The sequence below is a fragment of the Argiope bruennichi genome, chromosome X2 (genome assembly GCF_947563725.1).
Source record: "Argiope bruennichi chromosome X2, qqArgBrue1.1, whole genome shotgun sequence".
Classification (NCBI taxonomy): domain Eukaryota; kingdom Metazoa; phylum Arthropoda; class Arachnida; order Araneae; family Araneidae; genus Argiope; species Argiope bruennichi.
In genome coordinates, this window is record NC_079163.1 from 63,544,816 (window position 1) to 63,564,388 (window position 19,573).

Genomic DNA, 19,573 nt, shown 5'->3' on the forward strand with positions numbered 1-19,573 from the left:
GCAAAAAAATGAAAATAAAACAAAATAATGTTGGGCAGTGCGGCATAAAAATCTCATTTATCGGAAAGAAGATTATAATTATTAATAGTAATAAAACAATGCCACACTCTACCTGAAAGTGATACATGAAGATAAAGGTGGGAGAGGAGGACCATTAATATTCTTGACTGGTACAGCATCACGACATGAATTAGACAACATCAGATCATCATAGAAGAATTTTAATTTATCTAAAACCAAATAAACAGATTTTATTAACACAAAATCAAAATTATTTTCACAAATTATCAATGTCATTGCATAAAAAATTCTTTCATATACAAGTAGAAAATTATAACTTACTGCAGGGGAAAACATTTGAAAAACAATACAAAACTACTCAATCAAAATGAATAATTTATATAAATTTTAAAACAGAAAATTGTTTCATATTTATAATTTCCTCATTTATAATAAGCAGCATTAAATATTAATTTTTCATCCTTTTAATTAGCATTAATAAATTAGCAATGACTTTGTATAATGCAAAATAGGCTTTTTCTTTTCATCAATAAAGATTATTCGAATTTGTATTTTCCAAATAAAGAAGGAATTAAGTACAATTCAAAAGTATTTTTAGTCAATGTTTAATTTAAGGTATGTTTAATTCTTCACAAGAATCTTAAAAATAGAAAACACAGGGTAACAAAGTTTTGATTCAGGAAAAGTTCATTGTATGTATTGTAACATTTTACGCTGCATTCCAATAGGCAATAAATTGTTTTTAATCATGCAGAGTTTGTACATTGACTACTTTTGAACAGCATTATCGTAATTAGATCTTATTTTCAATGACAATTTTTATATTTGAAATGATATTTAAAACTAGGCAAATATAATTTACAATTATAAAAGGATTAATTAATATATTTCTAAAGATAAACAGTGACAGTACTGATTGATTCCTTAACTGTCATATCGTGATAATATTACAGATATCTGCCTATTGAGTCCACATAGTGCAATTTTATTATAAAAAAGCAACCTCTTCAGGCATTTTCTCAGTATGGTATTATAATATCTTATCTACTGTTTTATACATAGTGCAGAAGTGATGTCAAATATGTCAAGTAAAAATTCTCTAGATAACTATTATTAAAAATGTAGAAGAGTTCAATTTAAATATTATTATAAATGTAGAAGAGTTCAATTTAAATATTATTATAAATGTAGAAAAGTTAAATTTAAAAAAGAACGGCAATTTATGATACCTCGAGATAAAAAAAAAATGCCATTTACTGTATTTTAGCTGAAAATAAGGAAATGGAGATAAAAGCTTGGCCTCTTCTTATATTATGTTAACCATTTAATGGATAAAGAAAGGATTTTAATGTTGTGGAGCGAATCATGAAATCTTTGATTTGACTGCTATTTTTCATTCCAAAAATTAAATACATATATTTCATTGATTCTAAATCATTTATTTCAATTCAGTATGTAAAATTCTATTAAAATCGAGTATTTGTCTTCATAAACCGAAAAAGGCTTATATTTTGTACTCCGGGATTATAGAATCACTGAACATCACCATCCCAACATCTGGATCCTATCTGATTCTTATATATTTTAAAAATCATTTCTCTTTAAGGTTAGAAAGTGCGAGTGGGGGGAGATTTAAGCCTTGTTTTAAATTAAAATTTATGTTTTTGAACACGAGTAAGTGATTTCATTAAAAAAAAAATATTCAAAAAAATAAATGAAATTCAAACCAATTAATAAAATAAATTAACAAATAATTAAAAAATATTCAACCTCATTTTAAAATTTCACCTCATCAAAATATAAAAGTGAAAACAGTGCATATTATTATGTGTGAAATAACTAATAAGAGAAAGAAATAAAAAAGGGTCATAATAAAGGAATACCTCATAGAGAAATAATTACAAATTAGTCAAAGTTTTAAAAAATCTACTTCATTTTTTTAAAATTAAAATTTTAAAATTATTTCTTATAAAGTAAAAATATATAAAAAAATTTAATTGCAATTAATTAAGAAAATACAAAATTTCTAATTTTTTTTCAAAATTAATTAACGATATTATAGAGAGAATTAAAAATAATAATCATTTTCACTCGTAACTGGAACCTTCTTAATAATCAATTATGACAGCTAAATTATGTATCTGCTAGCAGTAAAGGCTGTTACTAATATGATTTAATTCTATTAGTCATTCAATGGATTTTTGTGGAAATTTAGCTGTTAAATTTTTGAAGAAATTTAATTTTATATCATCTATGAAGTTTATAAATTTGTCCTTCGCTTTCTTCAATACAATTTCAATCTATAGTATTCAGAAAAAAATAAACAAATTAAAAATAAAAGGGTTTTGAATAATGAATTTTAAAAATAAATGAAATTTAAATGTATCAAAACCCTAGATTTATGTCTATTTCGACAAGAAAGTGGTAAAAGATAAACCAATGTATGCTTATCATAGACATTTTTATAAATATTACTTGTTTAATATATCCATAAAGAAAATTACATAACTTCAGTATGGTTTATAATGGAATTATTCACCAATTTTTTATGCCTTCTCCTGTCTTGAACAATTAATCGGCAGAAAAATAAACAATGCCGGCCGTTCAAGATTTTTTAAATTCGTTTTGTGTAGTTATTTTATTTCATCAAATAATATGCTCCAAAATAAGATGAAATAATGCATAACACAAGCATTAAATCCTTAAAATCCTGATGGAAATACGCAAATATTTTCAGAATTACAGTTTTTTTTTATTTATATATTCTTTTAATACGATTCGAAATACGTGTGAATTTATTTCCAGAGATTACATAATCGCATAAAAGAACAAATAAGTCTTAAGTGATCGTCTTTAAGAGTTCCCAAAAATGATGAAAGCAAATGTGAAAATGACACTATACGGAAACATGATTCACCTTACTAAAAGTGGACATATCTAAAGGGAAATACACATTTAAGTTGATTTTAGTTGGTAAAGGAAACTGGCTTTATAAAATGTTAAAAAATGAAGTCTAATTACCAAAATTTTCACACAAATAATAACAATTTTTAAAAAATTAATAGAACACAGGAATATTTTATTCCACGCAATTAAATACACAAATTAAATTTACCTTTCTTCACAGGGCCTAGACGAGTAGCAATATTAAACAGCATATCTGCAGTCCAAGAGACAGGTATTCTGGGATACATTTGGCAAACACCTGAGTCAAGATATAAACCTAAGTTTTGAAGTAGCTGAAGAAATGTTGGGTCTCGAAACATTGCTCGTTGCTCCTCAGTATAAGGTACCAAAGGTACAGATACATTCATTTCTAAAACAGAAAGAAAATCAATAATCATTTTTACTTTATATAGTTACCAGAAAAAAAGATGTACACTCTCGTTCTAATACGCCCGAAGGGAACTATTTAAGAAGAAAATCAAATGAATATGTTGATGTTATAGAAGGATTGCAGTAGAATATCTTTATTTTTATTTGGGAAGTCGTTTTGCTGGAAAAGTAGAAATCATGATTTGTTACAATAACAGCAATATTATCCATTAAAGATTATCAGCTGCTATATTAAATGGAATCTTAACCCTTTCATTGCACTAACGGTACTTTTCGTTACCTGCAAATGTTGTTAAAATCTCAATTTAAGTTAATAAATGAACATGAAATTCATTAGAAAATTGATATTTGCTAAATAAATGCCTTTCAGCAGCTACATGTATCAAAATTGACATCATGCGAACTTGTCTAAGGCTGGAATGACACAAAAATCTTTTAAAGAATTATTCAATGAAAGAAAATATCTTGCAACCATTTGTCCATTCTTTTTTCCCCTCAATTCTCACAGAATGGTCCAGTATAACACATTTAAACAAACTCATTTTTTTTCGCAGCCGCCAGTTTTATTATATTATACATATATATATATGCGTACTGAGTAAAACAATTCTTGCAAGAGAACGTTTAGTAGAACATTTACGTAATAACAAATTTAAAAAATATATCTAAAATTCCTGAATTAAAAAATAAAATACTTACTCATGCAATAAAAGGGAACAGATTCTGGTAGGTAAGTATTCAAACCTGCAAAATAAACAACATTTACAAAAAACGCAAAAAAAACTACTATATACTACAATTATTTTTTAAAAATTCAGTTAAACCAGGATACTATTGAAATTGATTTTTGAAGCAAATCAAAATTATCATGAAATTCGTTGCATTTTTAACTGATAATACATGCATGAAATGTTATTTTTCGCCTTTTAAAAACTAAGTTTTACTAGAATGATGATGTTAAGCATATGCAACTTAAATTTTAGCATTTCTTCTAAGTGCTATTACACGGATACTAAATAAAATTGCAATGAATTGTAAAAAACAATCTAAAAATTCTTCTGATATTAAAAAAATGCTGATACGTCAAAATATATTTACTCGGTGAAAACCCTAAAATGAGAATTTTTATGGCGAAATTACATAGGAAGTCAAATGGCAAATTACGAAATCAAATAAACTAAGTAACTAAACCATTTCATCATATCAAATAAAGCAAGCAATGTATCAATATTTAATCGTCACCAGATTAACATACAAATATTAAGATACATGAATAGCAGAAAAAAATTTAAAACTTCCAAATGAAAAAAAATTAAAATAAGAAAAAAAGACAGTTATATTTACCTAATTTGATATAACAGACTTCAAGGAACTTTTCTTGCAACCATATAATGTGCTGCCTTTCTCCGGCCTGAACAAGAATTCTGAGAAGGCGTGTAATATCATCATCAGAGTTAGAAGAATTTTCACTCGACACTTCTGAATTGTTATCATGCACCGCCTCCTAATGAACGACACATTCATTTAAAACTGGGAAACGGCATCAATAAGAAATCAAAACTAGAGATGTAACATTAAAAAAGTTATAAGTCGAATAATAGTGAAAGAACGCCACTTCGTTTATAAATATTAATAAGTCTAGGCATAAAAAGGAGCATTTTTTTACGTAGATTGCAAGCAACATAAGTAGTTTACAAAACAGTCATGTACGTGTACTCGAAAGACATACACTTTTTTAATTAAGATATTTGTATACTGAAATGAAGAAAGAATTATCATTGTTATGGGTCTGTAATACTGTTACCAGGCGCAGTTAGTTCCATAGTACGGAAGTGAGTTTCACAAACATTTCAATGAATACTAAATGGTTACAATTTTAACGATATCGGGATCCTTAAAGAGAATTTGGTACCCTGTTCCGGAGATTATAAAATCGTGAAAGCTAAAAACAGTCAATCGAAGAATTTTTCCTTTGAAGTGTTAATGATGGAACAAGTTCTTCGATTGTTTAATCCGAGCACTATTATGCCGTCCTATTATATAAATACCGATTTGCTGTTTGGTGAGTGTTGATGACTTTTTCAAATGATATATTTGAGGAGACTTCTGCTGTGTTTTGTTATTTGTGCTCCGTGTTTTCTTGATGAATAATGCATCTTTTCAATTATTGAACCTGTTGAACTTCTCACCGTATATCCACCGGGTGAATTTTCTCTAACAGCATCTTTTTATAGATAAAAATAACATTCCTCTCTAACGCTGGGCAGCACAGAATGCACTTGGAAGTTGCATGAATTGCAAGTACACTATACTTGCTACTTTTATACCATTCTAATTTCATTCCTATAACATTGTTTATTACGTGCATAATGTTTCGTCATAAAAAACAGGAATAGAAAAACAGTCAATTTTAATGCACATCAATTAAAGGATAATAAGCTTTGTCAAAACTTATAAAACTCCTTAACATCTTTCTTTATTTGAAAAATATGCTATATATGAATGCTACGAAAAATATTATAAGATAGGTTGTTTTCATTAGATGAACTAGAATTATCTGGAGTAAGTTCTTACTTCTCTTCATGTTCAAAATAATATTTGTTTTATTTACCAGAAGTTATAGCAATGTATCATTTATATGCGATAATAAAAGTCTGTAATTTTACATTAAAAGAGATATGAAGATTATAAAACTAAGAATGTGTAAAAAATTTTATAGTAGCAGAATGAAAGACAAAACATACAAACGAAATTTTAAATTATTTATTCGACAGCTAAATACAATTATGAGGATGAAGAATATAGTAGTAGGTTATGCGAACAAAAATATGCAAATTCGCACTTTAAAATAAAATCATAAGTACAGAACGAATTTTAATAAGAATACTTTATTAATTAATTTAATCAGAATATTTTAATTATGATTTAAAATCTCTCACGTTATGCAACACAACAAATCGCATAAATATACTGCAAATAACTATTTCTGCTCTGAATTGTAACAAAACATTCAATCTAATTTTTAGAGTGATTTGAGATTTTAAAAAATATACTTATTAGAAATACTTACTTGAATTTTATTCGTTTTTAATTATGTTATTTGTTTTTACTACACAACATGAAATATTTACATTAAAAAATTATATAATAAACAAAACAATGGAAGTGATAACCGTTTCCTACAAAACTTAAAAATGGTGGGGTGCTAGGGCGCCTTCCGTCGGGAGAAAAATATTTTGTGAGGGAAATTCTTCTCGTGAAGAAATTTTTGACGATTTTTTTCCCCCTATTGGCAACTTTTTTTTTAACCAGAGATATTATGAGATTTACTGTGGCATGGATAGTTAAATTCTGAACGCAATTAGACATAGAAACCTTAGAACTACCAGCATCAACATTTCTGAAGATCGAAGATATTGCTTTTGTTCCAATGTACTGCAGCAAATCATACGATTTGAAAGTCGAATTGGAGAATATTTGTCGTGTTTCTGAAAATTGCATTTTAACAGAAAATATTATAACAATTACAACAGTGCATTTCTTGAGTTCCTGACTAATTTCACGAAATTAATAGATTGGAAGAAATTGCATGCATTTTGCTAGTGACAACATACGCAAGCGAAAGAAGTTTTGGTTATTATATCGCGAATTGCTGAAATTTATATAGGCACTAACATAGCTCTGAGTAGACTTCAAAGTCTCATGATCTGGGGAGTTCAATAGTATAATTATTAAATTGAATCGAAATTATCAGCTGGGGAAAATTCACATATAAATAACCATAAAATACAAAACTATATAATACAAAATAACTATATAATACAAAAATGAACCATCAAATGAAGAACTTTACTACAATCTTTAAATTTTAAACAACACTCACCATTATTTCTTCCAACTTCCTGTATTTATCATCTGATATATGCCCTTTTAACTGCAATTTAGCTAATATCTAAAATATCAGAAGGAAATATCATTAATTCTGAAAAAAGTTAAAGAATTTATTAATTTAATCCCATAAATTTAATTACATAAAACAGAATTATTACCACTTGATAATAATTTTCACAACAGCCCAAAATTAATCTTTTCATATAAGTATTCATAACTGTTCAGTTGAAAAAAAAAACAATTTAATCCTAAATAAGACAATTTTTAAGACTTAAACAATTGTAATTTAAAAAATCTTTTTTTACTGTTGTCTATCTCATACTGTATGTTTAAAAAACAAGATAAAAATGCATACTCAATGAAAATACATTATACAATACTTTCAAAGATAAAAATTAGCTTATTATTAATCAATAACAAAAAGCAGCCGAAAGGTTAATAAATCGTGCTTCAGTGAAATTTCATAAATATCTGAATTCACTTTTTGAACATAAAAAACAAAATTAAATTTAGTAATTATTTTTACTTTTTTGACAAACGAGCTAAAAATTTAGTTTTGTTAAAGAAAAAAGATACAAATTTTTCAATATTCCAAATATGAAAAATCAAACGACGGAAATCATAGAATCAATAACAAAAAAGCAGTATCAGAACAGACATTAGTAAAATGATATGCGACCATATGTAGGATTATTGTCAGCAAAATTTTTTTTATTTATATACAAATTAAATAATTTCAATTTTCTTGCCTAATGTAAAACTTAAAATAATTTATTATTCTATCGTCCTTTGTAAGTGGTACAACATTAGTAAGTACGTACAAAAACCATGTACTAACAAACTGATAAACTGTGAAATCACATAATTAAGAACTTCAAGAAGTTAAATAGCTGATTTGATAGAACGTATTAGTCACATGAAAATTGTGTGAAAAATACTTGCATCTCGTTTAGACGTAGGAACATGTTCTGATATTTTGGATATAGGATCATTGTCTTGCTCAAATTGAAGATACCACCAAAATAAGTCATCATCTTCAGACAGTGCACAGTTGCTGCTGGTACAACTATCGGAAGAAGAATTGACGCCACTAGAAAATTAAACAGTGGCATCATCATTCTGGAGAAAATTATACTAATATGCAAAAATGCTAATAATATCAATTAGGATTATGTTAAAGCAATGCATTATTAATCATTCTAACACTCTCTATAACCTCACATAAAACAAGGAATTCAAACCAATCATTTTTAATCAAACACTTTAACAAAACAAACATTATTTTAACAAAAAATATCAAATAAGTTTGCAGAATCGCAAATATTTACATAAGAAATATAACTGCCAAATAATATACATTTTCGCATAACTTTTGAATAACCTTTTAATATATATATTAAGAAATGAATTACAACATAAACTTAAAATACATAAACTGGTATGAAAGGATATAGCACGATAATCCAAACGAAGAATTAGAGCCTTGTGAATAAAGAAAGCTTTAGCAATGGCCTATAAGTCTGATTACATCATTAAGCTATAATGTGTATTAGTAGGACATTCATTTAAGGAAGGTGAAAAAAAAGTCTGTTAAATACCTAGAGCATGGAGCAGATTTCTCGATATTTTCTTCTTTTAATGCTTTTTGGTAAACTTGGACACTGAACTTGTTAAGGATATACATAATCAAATCTTCTTGATACTGGTAAAAAGGATAAAAAAATATTCATGTTTATAATGTGTGAATTATTCACAACACATACTAAACACATCATTAAAAATAAAATTATGTGAATTTAGAGATTTATTAAAATTCAAGTGCAACAAAAGCAAAATATGTATTCTATTAGGAATTATAAGTTTAAATAACGTTGCGTATCTTTCAGGCAAATTCATTTTTGAAACTTTTCAGGACAACTTGCACTATATCATATTCAAAATCCTTGGAAATATAAATTTAACTCAAAGATTATTAAAAATAACTGTCTAAACATCTTAGATAAACAAATGCACATAAATAATGATACGACAAAACATTCAATTAATGGATACTTATCTACAATTCATTCGTGCATAAAAATATTTTTAAATAGTAGAAATTAATTTAGAGGATTCATTCTCATATGCAACGCAATTTTTACATAATGAGGCACTAATAATTTTTTGAAAATCATTGTAGAAAATTAATTTTAATTTGCAAGTAATTTTTTAACTCTACAGTTCAGTCTGGATCTATTTGACCAAAACATTTTTGAATTGATTATGAAAATCGACAATATCAAGTTATTTTTTTAAAGGTTTCGTGACTTATTAGCTAGGGTATTATGTTATTTTGTAGCGGTTCTGAAACAAGTGATTTAAACCAAAAGGTCACCAACCATACTGCCGGTCTAATTTGGAATTTTTAATTACTAACTATCAGGCTTTAGAGATTGGTATTTATAGTGAAGTTTCAAGAGGAATTCTCTCTCTGGACTTCGGGCCTTTTTCAGGTTACCTTCTCCTAGTAACAGTGGTCTGCAGTATTTTTCACAATCAATAAATACGTATGTGTGACTCCATATCGAGAGGCTAGCAAGAATGCATTGTTATAATATTTTAATTTAAATAATTGTTTGTTTGTAAATAAATATTTTAGCAATTATTTAACAGTATCTTCTATTCATATGGGAGTTGGATCACACACCACACCATTAGCCACAATTTCTCCGAAAAGAATATCTTTTATTTATATATATTCTATAATTTTTTTTCAAATTAATGCATTGTTCGAGTCAGTGTGACCCGAAGTTTTAGTCACTTTTTTTTGTACTGTTTCCGTCTATTTAAAAGACGCTATACTGCTATGGACAGGTAATGAAATCTAAAAGAATTTATTAAACAGTGTACAAGCATCAAGAATTTTGAACATAAACAAACTGCGCTACAGTTACAGGCAAGCCAAACTCGCGGTTCACGATATGAAGAGTCTCGAAGGCTTTGCTTACATCACTGTTTACTCTTAACTATACTTAGAAACTTATACTGCTTATTTCTAATTCAACTAAAAATAAATATTTCTGCAAAGTATTCGCTTTAATAATAAATGAATTCATCAAGAAAGAAGCCGCACAGATAAAAAATTTCCTATTCGAAATATTTGGGTGACTTGGCTAAACATTTAACCAAAAATATTCATTTATATGAAAATATTACAGTAGACGAATAATTAGTTCTTTTCGTGACCGGTGATTAGTATATGTGAAATAAATAATTTAAATATGGAATTAAAATATTGTATTTACGTGACAGTAAAACTTCCAATTATTCTGATAGATGGGTACATATTTAATTAGATAAGAACCTAGATCAAAAGCAGGAAAAAATGTAAGGCGTGTTATCTGTAAATAATCTAACATATATATTTAGATGACAGAATGCTACATGTTATAACTTCCTTATTTAAAAATTGTATCAACATTTCCTGAAACAAAATTTTTTTCTTAATACTAGATGCAAAAATAAACTTGAGCTTCTTGATAAAATGACAAAGAGGTATATACAGTTCAAGTTTTTACTGTACAGATGATACAAGTGCTGTGAATTCCAAAAAATATAACATTGTCGTTCTTACAAGTGCAATGCATCATGATAAATCAAATAATAACAGACCTCAAAAAATTCCAGAAATGATTTTAGATAACACTACCAATAAAGGAGCTGCGTTGACTTTTGGTCAGCTTTTGAATACATACACTTGTAAAAGGAAAACATATTGCTTTCTTAATTTTATGCTTTATAATATATGTTCTGGTAGTTTTGCAACGCATTCATTCACTAGATATCAATAAATATCAGATTGAAAAAAATGTTTTTGGAAAAATTAAGCACATCATTAATTACTTTCTGACTTTTGGTAAGATAACATCACCCCAGAAATGAAGAGAAATATATAGTCGAAAGATTACAGGATAAAAGATAAGATGATTTAACATCAACTTCAAATATTAATTTACGTTTGAGTAACGAACGCGCACGATTCGAGTTACGTCGATCAAGCGATGATTATAAATTAAATATATGCACAAGAATTTATTCCAAACAAGCAAATATATTTCTGCAAGCTTCATGTAGCATATTTTTTGTTCAAATAGAAAATATTAAGTTAAGGTTTAAAGAAATTACTTTTATTTTAGAATCATGAGCATAACATCTTGATCTTCATTTGGTTATTCTTCAAATATAACAAGTTCATTCCATCAAACCAATTCTTATTCATTATTAAGCATAATACTTTTCTGAAATTATGATGAACATAGGCTTCTGGAGTTAGTAATTAATGTTTGAGTAGCATTGCCCGAGCATTAAAAACTACTTTAGGAGCTCATGTAAGCATAAATTACATTCGTATAGTACAACGTATAGTACATTCGTATAGAACAGCAGGATTAAATAGAGATACTTTCCAGATGCCCTTATTTTTAAAAATGTAATTACGCTTATTTATTTCTGATGTTGCACTGAATAGTTAAAAGAGTATCACAACACGACAATTATAGTAGAGAATTATTCTCACGATAAAATTTAAGTTTAAAATAAATTTAAAAAAACATCCAGAAAAAGAAACAAAAAGCATTAATTTACTTGTTCTAGTTCCATTTCATTTTTAAGCATTTCAGAAAATACTTTCAGAATAGATGGCTTAAACAGCAACTCATAGGAGCGCATATCTCCAGCCATATGATGCATCATTGTAAAAACACAATCATTCAGAAAGTGGCTATGAAAAAGAAGAAAAATAAAAGATTAAAATAAAGATTATAATAAAAAAAGAACAAACAGTAAGAAATGATTGCATATGACATTTATAAACAATATCTATTCACTGCAAATATAAAATAATACTCACCTATTACATTTGAAATACTCCAGAACTTTTCCATAATAACTCACAATTTCTCCAGTGCAAAACCTAGGATTTTAAATAATATTTTGAAATAAGCAACAATTCGAAGTAATGGAATATTTAATTAATAGTATGCTAATAGATACTTTAAAGGAAGTTAAAATATAGCTTATCCATAAATATGGAAAAAGTTATAAAAAATAAACAAATTAATTTTTTATATAAATTTATATGTGTTTAACTTTTAAGTTTAGATATCATAAAAATAGAAGTGAATAAGAGAAAAATAATTTTTTAGGAGTTTCAAAAGAGAATCCTTTTTGCAACTAATCAGATTATTACAAATCTCAGTAAAGATAAATATTGCTATCATTTAATTTAAAATAAGATTAAATACAGGCGCTCCCAAAAGGCTGAAATGCACTTTAACTTCTCACCAATCGAGCTAAATAAGCAATATAAATTCAAAATTATATTTTAAAAAGTAAATTTTTATGAAATAATCAGATTATCAATTTCCAAAAAGTTATATATTTTTTTAAATGTATACAATTTCCATAGATAAATTGATGCAGTTAGAATTTTTTTTTTCTTTTAATCTAAATATATTATAAAAATCTGCATGCCCGCATCTTTGAAACAAAATTATAAAGGAGCATTAATTTTGACTTTTTTTTATTTTATCTTTTAAAACAGATAAACTAGAAACAATATACAAATAAACAATGCGTTTTTTAGATCTATAACAGGACAATTTTCTGAATATATTTTTTAACCATAAAAGTACATTTATAAACGATTGAAACAATGTATTTATTTCAAGTTTCGCACCACATAGATATTGAAATTTGCTCTGGCGTCATATTTCATACATAAAAAACATGTTATTCTATTAGTAATATTTTTAGGTTCTAGTTGTTCTGTCCTAAAAAAAATAAGATCAAGAGACCACATAACTTAATAAGAATGGCATTGGAATTAAAACAGTCAAAGAATATTTGAAAAAAAAATTTAATCAACGACTTTTTTCTTTGCTATCGACGTGAGAGGAATTTTACATGATGTATGATGTACAGTAAATTCTAAATGAACCGTCGGCGATTTTTTCATGCTTATCATTTGAGCATGAATTGTCTCCATTACAATAAAAGAAAAAATATAATCTGTGAATTTAAATTTTAAGAACTCAACTTTGTGAATTTGAGATAATTTTTAGTCCAAGTGCAGACTGACACATAACATTTTACTTTTCATTTAAAAAATGATATGTCTCAATGCGAAAGAAGAGAAAAATCTATAAACTCGTAACGCGTTTGGCAAATTTCGCAAGATTCTCCAATATCTTATCGCCTTCTTTTCAAAAGTTCAAATAAAGTTCTTTTTTCAAGTTCTTAAAATAATCTCATATATTACACACCTCTAAGTAAGCATAATCCAGACAATTTTAATGATACAGATATTAATGTTTTTTACTATGAAAATGTAACAAAAAAAAAAGATTTTTTTCAATTGATCAGTATTGTTTGGACACCTAAAAACAATTTTAATGTGTAAATTCTGAAAATATTGTAGTATGGCTTTTACATTAACTTAAACTTCCTGCCATAATTTAAACATTTCCTTATTACATAGTACCTGCTTATCACCAATAATAAAAAGTTAAAATACATCGCAACCCTTTTGGAACACTCTATAGGAAATACACTTTGAATAGTTACGTATGCCACAATACAATTGATAATATCAGATGCAACTTAAACCATAACATGAATTCCAACCGAATAAGAGGCAAAGAAAAACTCGAATATCATCATCAGTAATTGCAAACCTATTTAAATGTATAATCAAATATCTGCAAATTAGATAAAGATAAAATGTTATTGATATTTTTTTTAAATTATCTAGACATTATTTAAAAATTGTAGTTGAAAAGAAGAAATAAAAAAAGGCAATTTCGTTGGATGGATTAGACAATTATTAGTGCCTGGGTAGTCACCTAGGATCATTTAATGATAAAACTTCTAAAGTAAAGTAAACTTCTAAACTTCTAAATAAAGACTTCTAAAAGTAGTATGCATATAATAAATTCATAGATATGTATTAACCAGTTAATCGATACATTTTATTTTCATTCAATCAATTCAAAATTTTCTTTATTATTTTTTAATGTTTTCTAAAAATAATTACGATGATTGTATTAAGGTGTATAATAATTCTAAAGGTGTATAATAATTCTTAAGATGTATAATAATTCTAAAATAATCATATTATTGAATCATGTTCAGAAATGATATCAATAAATGGCTTTGTTTTTCTTTTTTAACAATTGCAAACTCAATATGTTTAGTCTCTAAAGAAGGTAATATTCAAAACTCTACTTTTCTGTCACGCCGTAATTCTGAAGCAATATGATATAACTATTGCAATCTACATTTAAAATTAAAACAGAAAATGCGGATGCAATACAACAAACAAAGAGATACTTAATACTGAGGGATAAGTAAAAAATGTAATAGTTCCTATGTGACAATGAAAATAATAAAACTCAAGAGTTACAATTTTCATTCCAAGCAAAGTAAAATAAGTACTTACATTTTTAAGTGTGCTGAAAAGTTTACTTTATTGGGTTCAAGACAATGATCTGACCCTCTACCAATAATGACCAATATCTGGTGGTTTAGCACAATAACGTCTTCCAAGAACCGCAGGGCATCGACTTGAGAACAATTTCGAAACAGTAGAAGTGGCATATTTCGCAAATCTTGTAGGCCAGCAAGTTTACCTGGATATACAAAAGATTTATTCCATTAGCATATAATTATTTTTAGAGTGAGTTTATTCCATAAGAATTTAACATTTAATTTAATTATAATAATTATATGTAATAATTAACTGTTTATATGGTGTAAGGGGAAATAAAAATTGTACGATCAAACAGCAATTAATGACAGAAAATAAAAAAAAATTACTAACGCCTTCGGAGATCAGACATTCGCCCACGATCTATATATTTAAAATAATTAGCAAAATTAAAGAACCAATTCCTCAGATATAACAATTTAGAACCGATTTCGGTAATTATTATTTTTTAATGAAGGTTATTGGCATCTAAAAGTATTATGAATGACCCTCTGCTCTCAAACATCGTCCATTTTTCAGAGAAATGTCAGAAACTCTACTTCACCGTGCATTCTTTGTGGGGAAAAATACTTGACAGAATTTCCCTGTCACAGACAGCCATTAAATAAAATACTTTATGTGCCGATTTCCCCAATATTTAAATCTCTGTAATAATATTAATTGATAGCCAAAACAAGTGAAAAAATTATTAACTTATTATTAAACTTGACTATTGAAAGATATTTTAAATGAATTATGCAAATTAAATTATCGTTATATGAAACAAAATCAATCAAATCAATTGCTACACAACTTTTCAGGTAAAATTTGGATTTTTTACCAAAATAACTTATAGTTACTACTCTAACATTTTTGAAAAAGTTAATAAACTCTAATTTAAAATGAAGTTACCAAATAAAAATTCCAGTTTTAGTATCAATTCCTTTAAGTACTTATGCGAATATAATACTATAGGAAATATTCCTGTATTACAATATACTCATAATCATTCCAATTGTTGATAAAAGTTTCTTATAAGTTTGATGCGCGTTAAAATATAGCATTTTTTCTTTCCTTTTTTTAATGGGTTCAGTAAAAATTTAATGTGGGAAAACAATTCGAAAGGCACCCATGTATTTTCAATATTATCCCAACATCCAAATCTTATATAATGATAATATTATAATTTGCTCTGACAGTTCCACCGATGAAAGTAACAATCGAGACGAATTTTCATTCATCATGTTAATTTCTTAGCTGACCAACCAAAAAAATCGATAAAATGAGTCACCTGATTAACTTTTCACAATGTCGGTTATTTTGTGAAATGAATAAAATTGGTCAGAATGAAGAATCATTGAATCAAATGTTCACTCTGCCAACTTAACGTCGACTGTATCCATCGCATTGATTTCTTAGCCAAGTTATTAAAAATAATCATAAAAGAACAATATCAGATTCATTTATCAAGCCGGTTATTTTGCCACTGCAGTGCAAAATACAAGCTAAATGGACAACAACTGACTTGGATATTCAACAATTTGTTGAGTTAACTTTCCACGATCTCTTACGAAATGATTAATATTTTTAAGGACGAAACTCTTAAATTTGTCATCTGATGAGTATTTTAAGGTAATTTCAGGCTACGATTTTGTCATTTTTACAGAAGGAAGGAAAATTCAATAGAGGAAATTCTGGCACTAAATATATTTGCTCATCTTCTTTTTCTGGGTGATGCTGAGCGTTTAATAGTATAACAATAATTTGTAATTCAATTATTTTTCTTTTATCTGATACTATTAAAAGAGGGGGAGGGGGGAACAGAAAGCAGCTATAAGAGATATTTCCAACTTTTGAGTCTGCGCCCCGAATTTTAATTAAATGCATCGGAAAGTCTCGTTTATTTTCATTTGTTGATATTGCCGGCTGATTTTAATTTTATTTTTTATTACTCCCTTATTTTTATTTAATTATTTTAAAAGATAATAATTCTTTGCATAATCCTTAAATTAATTTCTTATGAAATTCTTTTTAAATTAGTGACAAGAATAACAATGCCAATATTCGAGAAATTGCAATTGTCCATTGCATTCATTTGTACTTCTATCACAACATTAGATAAATTTTAAAAATATATATTTGTTGAAATTCAATGAAATATATTTGAACATCAAAACTTTTTATTTCAATCATAGCAGTTATTAATTTGAATCATGTTTAACGTACTTTTTATCTTTAAAAAAAATAACAGTTTGTTTCAGAACATTCGGTTTGAATATATTTCGTAGGACAGCTTATCGTAATTTTAAAAATTTGACTTCATGATTAGTTTATTATAATGGGCAAATCAGATCACTTTAATCGCAGATTACTCTTTAAAAAATCCCATCATTTCCGAAATTTTTCGGTTATTTCCGGCTGATTCCACATTCTCCCGCAAAATGTTATATTATTTCGATCTCTCAATTACACTATAATTATGTCATTGAGAATGCCGAAAAATACCATGAAGATACCGCATAATAACTCTTGCGGATATGTGTTAAAAGTGGATGGTGGAATATAATATATTTGTATTTCAAATAACTTGAACAAAAAAAAATTAAAATATGGTATCAAAAAATCATTATTGTAAAATAAACAGTTTGAATCTATCTCAGACAAACCTGAGTAATAAAGGCGGTAAAATGAATAAAAATTATCTTCATTTTTTTAATCTTACACATTATAAAATCATTGAAATAATACACCAAGCAGCAAAGTATAATTTTAAACAAATAAGCTAAAAATATTTTTAAAAAAATGGAAATAATTTTCTTAAAATGTAAGTAAAATTAAAACTCACCACTAAGTTCATTAAACAAAGCTTTGTCTTTAGGTGAAGTGCATCTTCTAGAACACATATCGATAGTGCACATTATCTCTTTCAAAGCTATTACTAGCAAATTCAAACTGGAAAAAAATATTTTAGATAAAAGTTACTTTTTTGACTGAGTGGGAAAGTTTCTACACAAAAACACATATTCAACTATTTAACCACACTGTTATATTATTTTAAATATTTTCTTTCATTACACCAATTTTAAGTTCTAAAAAAACATTAATTTGTTTTAAATCCTATTTCATAATTGTTTACTCATGTTTACTGTTTTAGCATTATTATTCGCAATACTAAGTGATTTTACTGCAGTGAAGAGCGTTTCTAAACTCTATAATCACAAGTAAAAAGATCGATAAAAAAATACACTTAACTAAATAAAATAAATAATTTTTTTAAAAAAACTGTGTCTAATATACAGATATCTTCGTAATGTGAAGTACAATTATATTCTCGTTTAAATTTTCGCATGAAAATTGGAAGCATATATTGCTGTACAAATGTACGGTCTATGGAGCTTAGAAATTAATGAAAAAATGAATAACTGAAAAGCTTAAAAAGTATAATATGAAATTTTAAAAAATAATAATGTAAAAATAAATTGAATTTTGTGAATGAAAATAAATACAAAAGATTTCGATTAAGATAAATTTATTTTTTATGAATATTAGTAGATTATATGGACTTCTGTTTTTAAAAAAAATTCAAATCATAGGTTTATAAACTATGGAGATTTAATAGGGACCATTTGCAATTCAGCATATAAACATTTGAATTCGTTTAAAAAATTTCGAAGAGATTCTGTAATTTATTTTACTGCTGCTGTTGAATCAATATTTCTCTTTGCAAAAGCGGCAACAAATAATAATAAAAATCGATAACGTTCAAGCCCTGTATATTTAAATATAATTTCTATTCCAATCACTGTAAATATTCAGAAACATGGTGATGCCCTTCCACCGAATTTTTCTTAGTTAGTAATACTTAAAGGGGTCTGTTATATCAATAATATTTATTTCAGTTACTAGGCGCTTTGATATCATGTATGCTATAACTGTGGTTAGTAGGTTTTAGAATCCTACAGCCAAATTGATTGGAACGTTATTAAAAGAACATGAAGAATTTAAAGCTACTCCATTTCATGGTATTGAGTATATACTTGAATCTATCGTCTAGTAAGTTATTTTGACACAGAATTTGCTGGTGATTTGAACGTCACACAGACTAGCACTGGATATGTTTTTAAGCTGTCAGAGGTACTGCAAAGAATCTAGATATGCGGTCATTTGGTGATTTTATGCCAGGTGGTGCTATTATCTGGAGCACTATGAAACAATCTTCTGTGTCAACATCCAGCACAGAAACTGAATACATATCATCATCTACCATTGTGAAAAAAAATTATGCGCCTTCATCAACGGTAATTTGACATTAATGAATTATCAATGCGCAACAAAAATGGGATTTAGTATCTTGAAAATCACAGTGCCACAAAATTAATCTAAAAATACAGTATAATACAACCTCACCAAATACATAGATATAAAATTTCATTTTACTCATGAAAAATATCGAAACCAAAGGGAAAACAGTATATATGTAAATACTAAAGAACAATTACCCGATATTTTTACAAAGGCTTTACTCCGAGACAAATTAAAAAAATTTAAAACTAATAAACTGCCTTGATGAATGAAAATTTGAAATTTCCTCTATGCACTTTGTATAGAGGAAATAAATAAGAATTAATAATAAATAATTAATTGTTATTAATTCTTCGCATGTTAATAAATAAGAATTAGAGAGTTTCTAGTTTAATGGTTTAATTCTTACTTGTGATTTATGTTAATCTAGTACACTGCATTTAACTTATTTTGTTACTCAACCGATCTGCAGCCGTTAATATGTAAATTAGATGCAACCAGAATTTCGATCTAAGAATA

The 19,573-nt window shown here is 26.9% G+C and overlaps 1 protein-coding gene across 2 annotated transcripts in view; it reads right to left on the reverse strand.

The window, feature by feature from the left end:
* Positions 1-19,573, reverse strand: part of LOC129960787 (protein timeless-like) — a 145,410-nt gene that overhangs the window by 32,514 nt on the left and 93,323 nt on the right. For both annotated transcript variants that reach the window (XM_056074431.1, XM_056074430.1), the window contains exons 13-23: positions 17,598-17,704; positions 14,726-14,915; positions 12,137-12,199; positions 11,872-12,007; positions 8,847-8,950; positions 8,191-8,338; positions 7,241-7,309; positions 4,702-4,861; positions 4,057-4,101; positions 3,137-3,337; positions 113-230 (exon numbers count right to left, since the gene is read on the reverse strand). In XM_056074431.1, coding sequence (XP_055930406.1) covers positions 113-230; positions 3,137-3,337; positions 4,057-4,101; positions 4,702-4,861; positions 7,241-7,309; positions 8,191-8,338; positions 8,847-8,950; positions 11,872-12,007; positions 12,137-12,199; positions 14,726-14,915; positions 17,598-17,704 — 1,341 coding nt within the window. The remainder of the gene's footprint in view (positions 1-112; positions 231-3,136; positions 3,338-4,056; positions 4,102-4,701; positions 4,862-7,240; positions 7,310-8,190; positions 8,339-8,846; positions 8,951-11,871; positions 12,008-12,136; positions 12,200-14,725; positions 14,916-17,597; positions 17,705-19,573) is intronic.